General features: G+C 39.1%; 1 protein-coding gene across 1 annotated transcript; it reads left to right on the plus strand.

Moving 5' to 3' along the window:
- The first annotated feature begins 9,466 nt into the window (after positions 1–9,466).
- On the plus strand, positions 9,467–14,297 carry LOC112430438 (uncharacterized). Its single transcript, XM_076887122.1, has 9 exons — positions 9,467–11,143; positions 11,443–11,589; positions 11,822–12,003; positions 12,247–12,383; positions 12,505–12,598; positions 12,863–13,195; positions 13,384–13,558; positions 13,648–13,772; positions 13,971–14,297. The coding sequence occupies exons 1-9, from the start codon at positions 11,059–11,061 to the stop codon at positions 14,295–14,297; spliced, it is 1,605 nt and encodes a 534-aa protein (XP_076743237.1). The 5' UTR covers positions 9,467–11,058.
- Positions 14,298–18,380: the final 4,083 nt, after the last annotated feature.

Here is an 18,380-nt window from a genome sequence, read left to right on the forward strand (position 1 = left end):
TGCAAAGAGACAGATGTGAGATAACAGAACGAGTTTATGAAGATGCAGATGTTCAGCAGCTGTGTTCACTTGTGTGTTTGTGTGTTTTACATACTGTTCTCCAACAGGATGCAGGTACTGAACCATGTTGTTGGGAATCTTCAGGATTTTACACTTGAAATGGTGATGAGACAAGCTGCAATACTATCATTTATCCACTAGGAGGAGGAAGTGATCAGTGGGAGGAGAACGTGCGCAAAACTACATTCATACATAGCTTGACTTTGTTCTCCTGAGTTATTCTTTTGAATTATGATTTACAGACAATGATTAAGTTTACTGATCAGCGAAGCTTCACAGCACAGTTACACAAAGGTAAAATAAAAGGAAGGTGACAGCAGATTGATTTTACATTCAAATAAAACTGTTCTTCTTTCTTTTGGCCTGAAGTATCCAACACTTTTAAGCACCTTTTATCAATACAACTCTAATGACTCTGTCACTACCTCTGGGTCTCTCACCTGTTTCTGGATATCAGCCCCTGGCCAACTGTTCAGGTGAGCTGGTACCATGTTGATCCCGAATCTGCCTTATTAGGTAATGTTCAAATAATTTTATGATTCCAGTGTTTTCAGTGTGGGAGAAAGTACTCAGGGCCTTCAAGTTACACACTATGAAAGGCAGCAACAAGTTTGATATTCAGAAACCTAAAGTATGTATCAGCAGCAGAATGGACCTAAAAATAAATGTTTGTTTCAGTTCTATGAAGCTTTGGGTATTTTGGATTATTAGTACTGCTGTGTTTGTTGTATCATATTTCTGTAATTGTTTATATGCTTTATATATTTTGAGGTAAGTTGATCTATTGTGTTACATCATGTTCCATAAGGATGTTATGTGTTTGTATGCTTTCTGCCCAGTTTGACCCATTTAGCAGAAGTCAGCCTGTTTAAGGCTCTGATATCTATTCTGTATGACTTAAAGCAGTGATGACATGGTCTGATTTTCTCACCCAATAAAGGAATATTTCATATATCAGTCTACTCTTCATTCTATCAGAAACAGTCATCACAGCTCGTACATTCTCTTTTTACACATATATGTAAGCATTGAGCCAAATCTAGTAATGCCAACATAATAATAGAACAATATTTGTCTCTTATATATAATATATCTATATATACACTGTAAAAGATGCTTGTCTTTGAGTGAAGATTTAAGGTGAAAGGAAATTTAAATAGACACAACTTGAATCTTTACTGAAGCTCAGTATTTGACACAGAGTTCAAGTTCACTGCTGATATAACTAATAATGATTAATGGAATAACTTTAATATTGACCATATTATATTTACATTACCAAAGTAAGATGACTTTAGTCTAATGAGCAACATTAGCTAATTGTTATTTACTAACTAATCTTAAAATGACTGTTCAGTACAGAAATGAAGCCCAAAAATCATGTTTTTACAGTCTCGTGGTCTCAGCATCGGATGCTTATCTAATCAAACAAAGCTCATTGTGGCGTGGGTGTGGTCTCTGGCCAGCTGCAGAGGAGGGGTGACGCAGCGAGCTTCCGGGGCGGCGCAGGGCGGGATGAACAGGTGCGGATGAACGCCGAGGGACCGCTGTAATTTTGAAGGTAAGTCACAACATACCCTTCGTAAATACTAATGCATAGAAACCGTTACCAGCAATCATTCATTTTTTGTGTGGCTTTTTTCACGGTTTGTTAACATGCTGTGTAGGTGTGTACTTGACTAGCTGATATCAACATAACAGGGAAACATCTGGTTTGACTATTCTTCACCTGTAGTTTGAATGCTGAACATTTGCCTGTTTAAATCATAAGACCCGTCACTATACAAAGATGTGATTCTGAATGTGGACGATGTGTCTTCTGCTGCAGTAATGCAGTTCTGCTTGTGTTGAGTGATGTAAACAACTGATCGATCTAAACGCTTTAAATGTCAAAATTGACCATTAGATTTTTTTATGACACAACAGCGGTGAGTGTTCCCACCTTCTGCGCTTTGTAACTTAACGCAATCTTTCCGTTTTCGAGTTTTGGACATGATTTTGGAGTATATCTTTGCAGTAGCGATTGACCGCAAAGTAAAGCTACCGGAAATGCACAACCCCACATCCGGTCTCAAACCAGGAAGTTAGCATTGTCTCGTGCACATAGTCAATTGAACTCAGTTACACAGCGATAAAAAGAAACACAAAAAATGGCAAGAAGCTGTTGTATTATTAACTGCAATAGCCGGTATTTGCCAAAAACTGATTGCTCGTATTTAAATTGCTATAAGTAACTTGTTGGGCTATAATATGTGAAACATATGTCAAATGCATCCCTCATGGATGACATAAAGTCATCTCTCCATCTCTCTCTGCTGCTCTTTTGTCTCCTCTGTCACAGACTTCTCCACTTTTGATGATAAATCAGCCTGGTGCAACATGTAAGGATTGGCACAATTTGTTAAGATTTTGAGGAGTTTGAGAAACTAACCTTAAGCATAAAATAAAATTTACTACCAGTAACTTCATAGCACCCGCCCAGCAGTATATAAACTCCGTCATGCTAGCTAGTACGCAGTACCAGTTATTCTAAGCGACTGTAAAAAGTCAGCACAACGAAAACAAACTCCAACTAAACTTGGCTTATATCTGACACAGAGAGACAGCAGGTCATAACTTCTTACCTGAAGTTCAGTTCCTCTGCCACTATGACCGGCGGCCGCCTCGGGTCTCTCCTCCTCTTGCCTCCCCTTTCCCTTATCCACCTGCTGGCCTCCACCACTTGCTGATGTTGCTAAATCTGTGGAAGCTATGCCATAGCTACCGCCAAACAATTCAGTTATTTTTACACATTTGGCAGCGTCTGCCTGAAGGGCTTGTTTCTTTTTGGCCCTCATTTTTTCTGCACCTCCTTTCCTTTTTTTGTTCTCCATTTTCTTTAGCTCGTCTATAAGATTGCTAAACAAGGGGGAGGGTGCATCCGACCTCCTCGGCTGTAATAGGTCCAGCCCAGAGTCGATCATGACCAATTGGCCAATCCAACACCTTTCATTATTTATACCCTTCCAAAAAAAAAGAAAAAAATCCATCGGCCCATAAAAACAAAAAATCGCTAGCGGCCCACCGGGCAAATGCCCGGTATGCCCGATGGCCAGTCCAGCTATGCCCATGGCGTATGACAACATTAAAACAGTCGCCTATCCGTCCATAGTGTGGTTATAATAAATATAAGAGAAAGAGAGAACTGTAAGAAATTAATATAGCCACTACAGCGACCATCAAAACGATGAAAAAATATTGGCATAAACTAGGGCTGCTCGATTATGGCAAAAATGATAATCACGATTATTTTCACTGAAATTGAGATCACGATTATTTGACGATATTTATTTAACCCTTTAAGACCTACTATAGAACCAAGTCCACCAGAGCTTATATTATTTTTTTTACATGCTGTAGTGCCATTTGTGGGAGCATTTCAAGTTGCTATACATCAATACAACTGTTATAGCCCATATTTTAATAATATGTATGCATTAAGTCCATAGTAATTACATAAATTGCAAAAAAGTGCAATAAACTACAAAAAAAATTGAAAATCGCTTTTGTTTTGTTTACATATATTTCTACTTGGAGAAATTTAAGAGGCTTATCCCTCAAAACTTTAAATACAATAAAGTTGCAAAAAATAGTTTACAACAACAGGAAATTTATTTTGAGTGTCTTCATAGTTTTATTTTGGAGATACAGTTTTTATATACTGCAGGAAAAACAAAAAACAATCCTATGATGCAAATTTGCAAAGAAAACAGCATGTGCATCATTTCACTGTGGGAAGTGTTACGAACAGCTGATGGATCGGCAAAGCGTGTTTCTGGAGTATTATGTTTTTGTTCCTGCAAGCGCTTTTTATGCAGTTTTTGCAAAGCTATATGTGGAACGAAACCGTGACCGAGGACAAGCTGATGGCATCAGATGTAAGTACAACTCCTCCGGTTTCATATGCAAAACAAATTATTGCGCTAGCTTACACGGTTCCGGTTCTACAGGGATTTAAAAATAGTTACACAACACGGAGCGTGCTGCTCTGACCGGATTTAAAGGGTTAACAATGACTTTAAAAAATTATATAACATAGTGTGCAACACCAGTGAAGTTTTTTTACCTCTCTTTTCAACCAACAGCAGTCACTCTCCTCTCCAAATAACTTCTGCTTAGCTTTCCGAGCTTCCCTCGGGTCCTCTTAATCAGCGGTCTCCAACCTTTTTTGCGCCACGGACCGGTTTATGCCCGACAATATTTTCACGGACCGGCCTTTAAGGTGTCGCGGATAAATGAGGGAGGGGCTAATAATCGGCTCAGTCATTTTTAATGATCGTTGAAAGCCCAGATCGTAATCGTGATTAAAATTCGATTAATTGAGCAGCCCTAGCATAAACAGTTTATTTTGCGATAGCACGAAACAAACAATAGTGTAAAATGAAACGATAGATGTTTTTATATCATCATCCGATATATATCATTATATCGAACAGCCCTAATATGAACTTATTTAGAACTTACCAGAATGAAATTATCTGTAGCACAACAACAGATATCTGTGGATGGTAGAGAACTGGATATCAACTCATCTCACAGCTGCTATCCAGGCTAGATGCCTTCTTTTGGTAACAACCACTACATAAGCTCCCTCACGTTGCTTTCAGGCTGGGAAAGAATAAAAAGACAGCCTATTTTCAAGCTTATTCCCTCCCCGATCGTGCGATCTAACATTAAAACCCACAACACAGCAAAGCGAACCACTGCTGATGCATTCGCTCCTTAAGCCCTTTGTTTGGCCAGCTAAAATGGCGCCCCGGCGGCCACGCCCCCTCCCGTGACATCACGTTCCAAAGCCCGATAACACCAAATTTAAAAAAAAAAAAAACGAATGTTACTGTTACATTATGTTATGACATCATTATGATGATCAAAGGCATTTCATATGCCTTTGATCAGTGAATCCTTAAGTAGGGGTAAGAATTCCAAACTTTCAGTCAGTTTATTTGCAACACTCGAGATTGCAGCATTCAAAGGTAAACCTGAGAAACATTTTAAAACAGTTGAATCTTTAACACAGTCACTTCATCAACACTCTAACATGTCTCAGAGTAAACACGGCGGAGGTCAACAAGCTTACGCTGGCTTTACTACAATGGACCACCAAAATCCAGAGCCAAATTCTGAAGAAACACATTTCCAGCTTCCACTCAAGAGGAAGCGAGGCCCGGATTATGCTGCACAGAATTGCAGAAGTCCCGACAGCTGCTCTCCACCAAGGAAAAAGAGACGAATCTGTGAAGAAAAAACTGTGTTGAAAAGACGATACAGTCAGATTTCAAAAGGCAGCAAAAACAACTCTGAGAGCTACTCTCCAGAGAGAAAGAGGATGAGAATAGACACTGAGAAAAAAGAAACAGCAGTGACTCGGAGCATCCAAAAAGGTTCTTCTTCAAGGACTATCCAACTCCAAGTTCAGAAAAAGAACGATATGAACTTGAGTGATACCAAAACCTCTAAAAACACACCAAAATACAACAAGAGGCCAGAACAAGCAGCAGTGACACAGAGCAGCCAGAAAAGTTGTTCACCAAGGACTATCCGACTCCTAGTTGAGAAAATGAACAATATGACCTCGAGTGATACCAAAACCTCTGAAAACACTCCAAAATACAACAAGAGGCCAGAACAAGCAGCAGTGACACAGAGCAGCCAGAAAAGTTATGCGCCGAGGACTACCCAACATGTAGTTGAGAAAATTGACATTACGACCTCGAGTGATACCAAAACCTCTGAAAACACTCCAAAATACAACAAGAGGCCAGAACAAGCAGCAGTGACACAGAGCAGCCAAAAAAGTTGTTCGCCAAGGACTATCCGACTCCTAGTTGAGAAAATTGACAATATGACCTTGAGTGATACCAAAACCTCTGAAAACACACTGAAAGACAACAAGAGGCCAGAACAAGCAGTAGTGACACAGAGCATCCAAAAAAGTCCCTGGTCCAGGACTATCCGACTCCCAGGTCAGAAAAGAAACGATACAGCCTTGAGTGATACCAAAACCTCTGAAAACACATTGAAAGACAACAAGAGGCCAGAACAAGCAGCAGTGACACAGAGCATCCAAAAAAGTCCCTGGTCCAGGACTATCCGACTCCCAGGTCAGAAAAGAAACGATACAGCCTTGAGTGATACCAACATCTGTGAAAACACACCGAAAAAGAAAGAGAGCCCAGAAGACCAGAGAGAAACAAATGTGTGGATCATTGGGTCCAGTTACATCAGACGAGCCGAGGGTGAAGCAAAAGAGATTTTCGGAGAAAATTTCGGACTTAATACCAAAGTCCAGTGGTTTGGCAAAGGAGGAATGCGCTGGTGGGGAGTCCTTCCTCGTTTTTATAAGGAGCTATCCACACAGAGCCCACCTGACATACTGGTAATCCATGCTGGGGGCAATGATTTGGGACTCTTTTCTGCTTATAAACTTTCTTCTGTCATTGAGAAGGAATTAATGCAATTGCACACAGAGTTCCCCTCAATGACAATTGCATATTCATCCATCAACGAGCGTCAAGTGTGGATATATGGAAATCCAGGCAAAATCAATAAGGACAGGAACACTGTGAATGCCAGCATTAGAAAGGCTGTCGACCACTTCGATGGAGTGATTATTGAGCATCCGCAAATCAGGTTTTTCGACAACTCCATTTTTTTACGTGGTGGAGTTCATTTCTCCAAGAAAGGAAATGAACTGTTTCTGACAAGCATCCGCACGGCCATCCAGAAAAGTCTTCAGTCACGTCACTGAAAACTGACTTGAGACTTTTCTTTCACAGTCCAGAAAACCATACGTTGTTCATTTTAGGCAATGTGAGCAACATATAGCTAACATGTGCTCTCTTTTTTCTTTTCCTCTGCCTCTCACCCCCCAACCAGTCACGACAGATGACTGCCCCTTTCTTAGCCTGGTTCTGTCAAAGGTTTCTCCCTTTTTATAAGGGAGTTTTTCCTTTCCACCGTTGCCCAGCGCTTGCTATTAAAGGAGATCATTCGATTGTTGGGGTTGATAGTTTAGAATCTAAACTAAACTAATAAACATAAAACATCAGGTGAGGGCAAGGCAAGGCAAGGCAAATTTATTTGTATAGCACAATTCAACAACAAGGTGATTCAAAGTGCTTTACAGAGACATTAGAAACAAAAACAAATAAAAAGCATGATTTAAAATTGATTAAAACAAGCAAACAAACAAACTAACTAAACACACACATTTCACACCTGTTCGCACGATCTGAACCCTTATCGTAAGGGGAGCTACCAGTCCTTCTGTGGACGAGCTACTTTCTATTTTAAATTCCCTGAATTTAAAGTACTCTCTAGACCCAGTCTAGACCCAGTTGGGTTCACATAGTAGGGAGCACTACAAAAATTACAAATAAAAACATGTAATTGGCAGCAAATCAAAAATAAGAAAAATAAAAAAATTGAAAAATATCTCTTACTGCTCTGTTTATTTCCTTAAATGAACACTTGTACTTTTTGTCATAGAAGAATAAGAATATTAATATGAATATGAGCCGAGAGAAATAATCTCTCCAGCCTGTCTTGGGTCTGCCCCGGGGCCAAATGCCTGGTGGCACCCTTGCCTCCATGGGCACCTTAACTCATCACTTTTGGCGCCGAGAATGTATTTTATGAACTAATATTAGTAGGCTGAAGCCTTTTATTTCAGCTGTGATTGTTTTTGTTAAGATACATATTAATATGTTTTTTAAGGATCAAGATGTGGGTTTGTTTTTCCAGCTTCATTAACAGTTGTTTTTTCAGAGATCAGATGTCCTCACAGGACAACATATACAAAAATATGATTTTACAGAATAGGATGCATCGCTGTGGATTAAACAGTGTAATAGTTTTGATATTTACCTTAAAGAGCAGTAACGCTAATCAATATTGCACAAATAGAGAAAATCACCAAAGTTATTGGCTTTAGTTTTGATATCTTGACAGTAAAACAGTTTTATGTCTCCCGAGGTCTTTTCATTGTTTTATTGTTTCTTTTGCTAAAGAAAAAAATCCCTGCCATTCCTCATTGTTAGCTAATCATGAATCCATCACTGGATCACACCCAATTGCTAGCACAATAATCATGTTTAAGGTTGTGAGCTGGTGTCTGATTTGTGTTTTCGTTAAATAAAAGACATCATCTGCACAAATGAATGCAGAACAAATTCATCAGAAAACAGAAAACTAAGTGTCTGATGCTAAAATACCACATATGTTCCCTCCTATAACAAAAATTTAAAACTAAGGATTATTTACAGTATCATATTTTTTATCAGATATGTTCTTATTAGTTAGTCTTAGTCTTATTAATGACAACCAAAAAAAACTGGTTCACTCACACCTTAGACCGATGTTGGACAACATGCCTCCGTCTAATGTTAAGTCAGTCTTTGCATTTTTTCCAGGTAACTTCCACAGGCATGACATGATGATTAAAGCTTGGATGTGTAATCTGTCATGTGTATTATGTGCTCTCCAGCAAGATAAATTCATGTTTTTTATATAGTTTAACAAAACTCTTTGCAACACAGGGTACAGAGGCCTGTTGATTCAAACAGGTTTGTTTAGATGGACCTTTTTTGAGTGCATGTTTTGTATGATAAGTTTTAATCTAAATAAACACTTTAATTAGTAGCTTTAAATAACAGTCATCATACCCTGCAGAATTAGAGACGGAGCAGCCGGGCTATGTAAAAAGCGTAAAGGGGCGTGTTCGCGGTCATGTCCAGAGACGCTCCACCACACTTTACTACACAGCAAAATCCGAAGTGTTGATGTGAGTTAAAATTACTGGTGTTAAAAATTTCGAGTTGAAAAGTGTTGGTTTGAGAGTTACAGTAACACTAACGGTGCTGAAAAAGCTCTGTAGCCGGAGTTATTTCAAAGAGTCAATACTATAACACTCATTTGGAGTTGATTTCCACATCCGGGTTTTTCGCGCTCATGGGCATGAGGAGTCCGCCAGAAGTTTGCTGTCAAGATCGAGGAGGTTGTTCAGGTAAGAACTATACAACAAGACCTATGTTATTTTATCATTATTAAATATTGTAACTAACTAGCCTATAACATTATTTATCAGAAGCATGCAATATTTTCCTAATGTGGAGTGTATTCATCTGCGGTAAGAGATGGGATTCGTTAGCTTAGGTAGCTAAACTATCCTCTATAACAAGTTAATATTGCAGCGAAAATAAATGCGTGCTTAATATAATTCTCAATTCTAGTTAGTTCTAATGTCATAAGAGAAATGCTTTCCAGTGTTCAATGCTTATTAAATGAAACGAGGGAGGAGTTAGCTATCCTCTGGATATGTTAAATGTAATGTTAAAATTTTAATTTGTGGTAGCCTAGCTGGCAGCTAAGACAAATGCGTTTAGCCCACTGCTTTTAAGGGAAGCGAACATTCGCCTCAGAAATATCCTATTTAAAAGTGAACTAAACAATCACATGGAGACGTTCAAGTCAAGTTTTGGAAAGCGTCAAGATAGGCTAATTACACGTGCTACCAGCGAGTTTAGCAGTAGCCTAGCCTACAAATCTTTGAAGTGGCAGGGGGTTATGGAATTCTGTTAGATGTTAGTGACCAAGCAAGGCGCGCTGCGTTTGTGCATGGATTGCTTGCTAACGGTTAGGATATATCATACATGTTGTAGTAGGGCTGCCCAATTAATCGAATTTTAATCACGATTACGATCTGGGCTTTCAACGATCATTAAAAATGACTGAGCCGATTATTAGCCCCTCCCTCGTGCTTTACTCTCGCGCTGCTCCGTGTGGCAAATCGAGCGCACCTCTCTGCATTTCGAACACGTGTCACAACAATTAAGAGGACCCGAGGGAAGCTCGGAAAGCTAAGCAGAAGTTATTTGGAGAGGAGAGTGACTGCCGTTGGTTGAAAAGAGAGGTAAAAAAAACTTCAGTGGTGTGGAAACATTATGGGTTCGCGGAGTCAGACGTGGATCAAGTAGACATAGTGTGTAAACTTTGCTACAGTGTTGTAGCTGCACCACAGAGCAACACTGCAACGTTCACTAAACATAGATGTTTACATTTTTCATTTATTTTTTATATTGCAAACATTTGCACTGTTATCAGTATTTGCACACTATTTTATATTATTTTTTGACAATCTTTAAAGTCATTATTCAATACATTGTTATTGTTAAATAAATATCGTCAAATAATCGAGATCTCAATTTCAGTGAAAATAATCGTGATTATCATTTTTGCCATAATCGAGCAGCCCTATGTTGTAGTAGGCCTAATCTAAGGGAACATTTTCCCCTTTTCTACAGTTTTAGTGAAATAGGCTACCATCCAGTGTTTAAGACAAAGCGGTATAACGACTGAGGGTCGTTGACGTCGCCTCCACTGATAATCCTAGCATGTCGTGTCACAAAACAACCACCACAAAGTAGCAACTAGCCAGACGGCTGTGCATGTGTCAGAAACTCCCGATATAAATGTAAGACTTGCACTCATTAATTTACAGTATAAGGGATATTTGTTGTCATAAGTGAAAGCGTGATGAAGGCAGGTGTGCGTTCAACAGGAAATTTTATGTGGATTATCATCCTGACATGGTTTAAACAGAGATGCTTTTCCCCAAGTAGGCTACAGCGATTTACTCGCAACATAGCAGAACTAAGTATCTAGCCTGCGTGCAGACGAGAAGATCGCCGTTGTCGTCTTATAAACATGTGGATGGGTGGATAATTCATTGGATGCTATTTCTGTGTACCCAAGTTCAGCTATTTTAGTGCGCAGGGGGAAGCCAAATTATGTTCCTGAGGTTGAAGTGGTCTGTCACCCCTTCACAGATCATCACACAATGTATAGCCTAATATTTTCTTAAAGTTGTCCGGATTTGTTGCCACTTAAGCTATGGTTTAAATATATGGTAAAAAATATTCTGTGCCCCCTTCTCTCCACCAGGTGCTGTTGTAAGACATGTTGCTGAAAGTGAAATACCTCAATGTAAAGAAGTACATTAAATTGCACGCAGGATTCACTTATCTAGAATTCATCAGTGAAGGTAAGATAACCTGGCAGAACAAAATTTGTTGCACATGTATCAGTTCATCATGTTTGCATCTCATCTATTTAAAAAACGAATTAAATGTTAACACATTTTATTTTAATGTGTGACATTAAAAACAGTACAGAGCAGTAGGCCTAGGCCTATATTGTTGCTGCAGACTTGTCTAATTTAACCATTTTAAAGACAGGTAAAACAGCTGTTAATAAATATTAGCTAAATAAAAAAGTCAAAATTAGTTTTTAAAAAAGTTTTTCAGGCGTTTTAGGTGACATTATGCTTATCTTTTTGTAAAGCCAAAACCAAGTTTGGACTTCCGGATGCTGCTGACCTTGATATTTTCGATGAAACTGACACAGCTGTCGAAGAAGACATTTTTCTGGAGTTACTGGAGGCCCAACCAGACCTATGCCTGACAATACGTGAAAAGATTTCAGATGAAGGTAAATGTTATCATAACTTAAATTTTCAGAGTATAGCCCACTCAATGTAGAGCCAAGTTCTTTTGCTCTTGATGCAGATGACATTGACCTGTCTTCATGCAATATACATGACAGTGGACAGGGCTGGGTCATATTTGTATAGAATGTTGTCTGAACATGAACATTGAAATTGTGTTATTAATGGCATTGTGGAGTAGCCTAAAGAAAGTTAACCAAATCATCTCTCCCAAAGATTTTTGTCCTTTAGCTCATTCCACACCATCCTCCTCGGATACATTATCTTCCCTCACGGACACTATATCACTTTCATCAAGTGACAGTGACCTCAGGGAAAAGGGCATTCCTGCAGGCCGCAGTAGATCCAGCAAAGACAGTTCTGCACCAAATGTTTCTGTGTCAGAGGCTGCAAAAGAGGTAATTGAGAACAGAAAATGTCTTTTGTATTTTTGAGTTGACACCATTTATACTGTAGATTGTTATACAAATTGAAATTCAAAACATGGTGGTTCCCAACTTGCCCTGTATGAAAAAATGTTAGTAGAAGTTAGTGCTTCTTGCTAGATATGTCTTTCACAGGTTTGTTGACATTCCTCTAAACTTTCACCTTTACTGGCAAACAAGTTTTTATTGTTATTATTTTCCCTTTTATATGAGCAGATGGTTAAAAATGCCTTGACTAGGAAACCTGGTGGAGAGGAAATTCTTGAAGAATACAATGCCGAAAATTCACTGAGCCACCGCACCCGGCGGCAGCTTGTTAACATATTGGCAAGTGATATGACTGAGAGACATGGGTAAGAGTAATAGTACCTAATAAAAAAGTAAAGATGGGCCATATGGAATATTCTTGTAATGTATACTGCAGTAAAGACACATACTTCTGATTTAACATTGTCAATTGTATTTCCTCTATAGCAGAATTCCCTCCCGTAAGCAAAAGGAGAAATATGCCCTTGGAATAATTACACTCTTTCCCTCATTGAAGGATCCATTTTCTCCAAACGGCTATGTAAGTCATGCAGTGATTGTAAAACAGCACATTATTTAGTTTTCATCATGGAATAATTACATCAGCTAAATGATTTAAAAGAAAAATCTTAATTCCTCTTTCGTAATAACTATTGTCATAAAACTGTATTGAAATTGTGGATGTTGTTTAACATGTATTGCACCTGTTACATGATAATAGTCCTTGGGTTTCTTTTTGCTGAATCTGCAAAGTCTGTAAGATCGCATTTGATGTTTATTTTTCATCTATGTTTAAATGTGACAGGAGCATTTCTACGACGGAGTGAAAGGCACTGGATATGTAGCGTGGCGCCTCAAAACCATGTCCAGGTCTACAACCAAACGGCCAGTGAAGGAAGTCCCAGTGCATCAAGAACAAGGGCCTAAGCGCAGAAGATTAGCAACCACATTGCCTCAGCAACTTGATGGAGATGCCTGCAAGGAGGCCATCTCATTTCTTGTTCACTCTCCTGATGAAGCAAGTGTATTTCAGAAGATGAAAATGACGTTCCAACATCGCCAGGATCTGGTGCATGATCCACAAAGAACTGCAGATGTCTTCAAAACATTTCCACGCTTTTTGGATGTCAAAGGACTAGTAAGTCAAATCACTTGATATTTTCAACTGTTAATCCTTTTTTTTTTGTTTTGCTGATGTGGATGGCAACAGTAAAAGATGTGATCATTGGTCATCCCAGTCAGGCTATATCCCATATTGGTCAAAATCACATTGCAATGTAAACAATGTTGAGCACTGTCTTTATGTCCTGTGTGTATGATGAACAGGTCAATCAAGACTTCCTGCTGCTGTTTGGTGCTGAAACAGCCACCAAGTTGCTTGAGAAGTGGGACATGTCATTCAAGCCAAAGGTTATTAAAGAAGCCAAACAGCTGACTCAGTCAACTGACCTGTGTCGTTTGATAAAAGCTGCTGAGAAACCAACAGAGAGTGATGTAAATGGTAGGCGTCGCACCATGCTTGTTTGATTTTAATAATATTTATTTTTACCTGTCATTTTGAAATTGTTTTATAAATTCAACCATACACAGACTGGGACAGTGACATGGCCTCTCTGCTGCTACTCCTTCAGCTTTTGCCACCCACAGCTGGACGAAAGAGGAGAACCAAAATAAGTCCAACTGATGCAGCACACAAAATGGTGCACTTTCACAAGGTAAATATGTTGTCTCACTTTTTAAAATCCTACAAAACACTTTTTCAGTTTTTGCACTTTTTAGTTTTCCTCTCCATGAAGTATGTGTCTTAGTATTTTGTAATAAGTTAGCAAGGCACATAATGTCAAACTGAATGAATGGTTCATACTCAGCAAGTATAAGCTAGGCCTATATGTCAATATCTCATTTGTTTTTAGTCATGCTGCAGCATTGATGAACACTTGCAAGCAAGAGATGGTAAACAACCATACATCCTCGCTGTTGGTCGAACCCAGAACAGCATTGACACCTTCTACATCGCAGTGGACAAACAGCTCATCCCCTGCCAAGCCACCAGCTCACTCAGTGCTTTTGATGAACTTTTCAAATCCCACTACGTGTTCAACTTATCTTACGACGAGTCACTGGTTCATCTCTACAGTTTTGTGCAGACCACCATATTCAACATTGATGCCACCTCAACAGATGAGTCACCACGTGTTCGTGAGTTGCGTGCCAAAATGTTGAATGATAACCATGTTTAAATGTTTTATCTGTCAAACTCTGCATAGCACCAGTCAGGCTTTGATAAGTCATTTGCGACTAGGTCACAGTTTTTATCCAAGCACCAAATTTAATGACTTGTTCAAATTGTTGTATCCAGGTAGGAACATGATTCCCAAACACCACTTTATGTTGCACTACCCAACTTGCATCAGAAAAATTGGGCCATTATTGCATGTATGGAGCATGAGAGGTGAGGCTAAACATAGGGTGTTCAAAGACACCCTTAAGAACTTTAAGAACATCACAGTGTCACTTGCCAAAAAACATCAAACATCCATAGCATACAAGTGGGAGACATGTCCTTTAAGCCATGTTGAGTAGGGGCCCTTGAAATCATTTGATGTTAATAGTGAGGAAAATAGTGAAATGATCTCCCTAGGCTTGCCTGCTGTTGCAGAAGAGGCTTTCGCTGCTAATTGGGTTAACATTAATGGGACTGAGTACAGAACAGGATTGGTCATTTGTTGTGGTTCTGAACATGAGATGCCGGTGTTTTGCAGAATAAAAACAATAGTTTTGGTCAATAGTCACACCTACTTCATAGTTCAGAAGCTTGTGGTTGAAAATTTCAGTGAACATTGCCATGCTTATAAAGTGTTTGAAACGGATGAAAAAGATGTTGTTAAAGCAGACTGTATTGAAATATACAAGCCCTTTGATTTGCAAAGTGCTTATGGTGATGATGATGGTCTGTACATTGTGCCATTATTTTTGTTGTGAACGTATGCTGTATGGTGCTTGGAATTTAATATTTATTAAAATTCTTATGTGACCAATTTTATGTTTTCTCCTTTTATCCTGTAAAGGGACTTAACAAGGACTTTCACTGAATGTAACACAGTAGTCATACAGTAATTGCACTTTAATGCATTTTTGTATTCAGACAATTAATACAGACTAGTATTTAAAAGCTCATATATGTCACTTTAAAGTGCCAAAATAACACTGTAAAAGTTACAGAATAACACTCTAAGTGAAAACAGTCAACACAATCCAGTGTGAAAATAAACACTTAAAAGTGTCATAAATAACACCATAGTTGTTGTGTAGTAACACCCTCAGTGAAAAGAGTTAACCCAAGCCAGTGTAAAAGTGAACACTTATCAGTGTCCTAAAACAACACTATAAATGTTAGGTAGTTACACTCTGAGTGAAGACACTTCACACCATACAGAGTGAAATTTTAACACTATGGGTGTTATATTTTTAACACTACAATGGAGTTAAAATAATAACACTTTGCAAAGTGTTACTTTAACTCTAAACCAGTGAGAATTATATAAACACTGGAAAAGTGTTAACTTTAACACTATAGGAGTTGAATTAACACTGGAGATTTTGCTGTGTACTGAGCAGACTCTGGCTCCAAAAGTGGAACATGGCAGCGCCCACAAGCGGGATATTTTGGCTTCATTTTCGCACAATGGGAGGAAGTGCTGTCACAGTGTTCATCTTTTATACAGTAACTGGTTAGGACCAATTAGCCAAACAGCAATCTTCTCCTTAAGAAATTTCAAAAATATACAAAATAATATATATAACTTCATAAGTCGACAAAAATAAAATCCAGAAATGTCGCTTTTCAGATTCATGATTCTTTCGGTTACATCATAAAGATGTTTCAAGTTCAAGTTTATACACTTAACCTTAAGTTGAGGTCTTTCATGTTTCTTTAACAAAAAAAATCCCTATTCAGAAATCTCTCTTCTATATGATGGTATGTGTGTGTAAATGTGCATGCGTGTCTGTGTGTGTACAACGGACCACACAGCAAGCATTTGTTTGGCCTGCTAATATGGCGCCTCGAGCAAAAATTCCGGCCACGCCCCATCCCTTAAGATCCCGCTCCAAAGTCCTGTTAACCTACGGAAAGAAGACGCTGCATTTTTAACTCTGAGGGAGATGGAGAATGAGCCTATTTCCAAAAAAAGTGGAGTGTGTTTCTTTAAGTACTATATTGTCAAAAACTAAAGTGTACACACACACACACACACACACACACACACACACGCGCACACACACGCGCACACACACACACACACACACCCCATCGAATGGAAGACAGATATCTGAATGAGGATTTTGTTTTTGTTAAGGAGACATGAAAGACCCCAAGTGTACATAAACAGTTGTTGTATCTTGTTTACTGTATCACTGACAGATAATTTCAAAGTCAAGTTAATGCTACTGTTACGACCCGGCTCAAAAGCCGCAACATAAAAACAGAGATGAATAACAGAGTGTGGGTGAGAAGAGGTTTCATCCTAAAATGGAAAACCAGGTTGGCTAAAATGGCTGGTGCCACCAAGGCAAAGACTAGTGCACTGCCGGAATGCTTGCCTCAGGTATGCTTTTATCCACACCTGACTAGGTGTGGCCAATTAGCACCAGCTGAAAACACTGAGACGATTAAAAGCTGCAGAGGGACGCAACACCTCCTCCCTTAAAAGGGTTCCTCTAGGACCCTTAAATTTATTAAAAGCCCCTCTGAAGCCTTCAGTTCCTTGACCCACAAACCTGGAATAAAAGTTAAAGCTAACAGAAGCACAGTGTTCACGTTATAGTTGGCATCTCTAAGCATGGATGGGCATGATTTGAAGTTGCCACACTGAACAGACAAAAAGTAACATGTGACCAACACAAAGGAGCACAACAGTCACAAACCCAAAATGATTACCTGATCTGCTACAACACAAAACCAGAAGTAGCAACAAATAATCACAACTAAGTGATCTGTTGTCTCCACCACACAAACAGTCACATACAAGTGGCCCTATACCACAACAAGTTACTTTAATCCAAAAAGTTCAGTAAATCAAGCATACTAGTGACCAACCACAAAATGGAGAGCTATGGCCACACAATGATCACATCAAGGGTGGCTCAGCAGCCCACAGTGTTATTGCCATCACCTGGCCAACAACACTCACAAGTGATCCAACAAAATAGCCATATTCCCCACAACACTAAAGGTCACAGCACAAAACACTCACCTCACAAGGATCTCATTAGCATCCATCCACACTGACATATGCACACACAGGGTGTGCACACAATGCCAACTTAAAAACAGCCTACCTGCCTCAGCTACAGACCATAATCAAGAATGGTCTCAAACCTCCTACCAAGTTTGGTGCCACTGATTTACTATGTGCAACTCCCATCCTAAAATGCTAAAAAACAATAAAACTTTACCTGTCTAGTCTTCAGTGGTGTACCGGGCTCGAGGCACCTTTAAACGCAAACTCAAGGATAGGCAGCAGACCGGGGTACAGTCTCCCACCAAACCCTGAAGCGTACCCCCACCCAGGATAGCCACCAAACACAATAAACTAAAACAATAAAGCAAAACAACAAACAAGTGCTTCGATGGAAGGGCAGCACAGCCACCCAGCTGAAACACACTAACTAAAGGGAGTTTGCTCAATTACAGTGAACACCATCACTCACCCACTTAAAAGCAAAACAAACTGACATTCAGTCTGCACTAAAATGTCCAAATATCCCGGACGAGCCCCCACTTATGTTACGACCCGGCTCAAAAGCCGCAACATAAAAACAGAGATGAATAACAGAGTGTGGGTGAGAAGAGGTTTCATCCTAAAATGGAAAACCAGGTTGGCTAAAATGGCTGGTGCCACCAAGGCAAAGACTAGTGCACTGCCGGAATGCTTGCCTCAGGTATGCTTTTATCCACACCTGACTAGGTGTGGCCAATTAGCACCAGCTGAAAACACTGAGACGATTAAAAGCTGCAGAGGGACGCAACAGCTACATTATACTGAGATATTTTGTAATGTGAAATACTGTAAGCAAATGAATAAACAACCTCATTCTTGCTAGACCTTTGACTGAGATGTACATAAAACATTGTTACTTTTATTATTATTATTATTATTACTATTATTATTATTTTATTAGAGACTTCAGGAACATAATTTTTTCCATATATGATGATGATCATGATGAATGAATTATGATCACATGGAAAAGATACCGTTTGTATGTTTAATAACATGAAATATGTTTAAATGTTTAAAGCCAGTGACAGGTACTCAGAG

Source organism: Maylandia zebra, linkage group LG7, assembly GCF_041146795.1.
Source record: "Maylandia zebra isolate NMK-2024a linkage group LG7, Mzebra_GT3a, whole genome shotgun sequence".
NCBI classification, from domain to species: domain Eukaryota; kingdom Metazoa; phylum Chordata; class Actinopteri; order Cichliformes; family Cichlidae; genus Maylandia; species Maylandia zebra.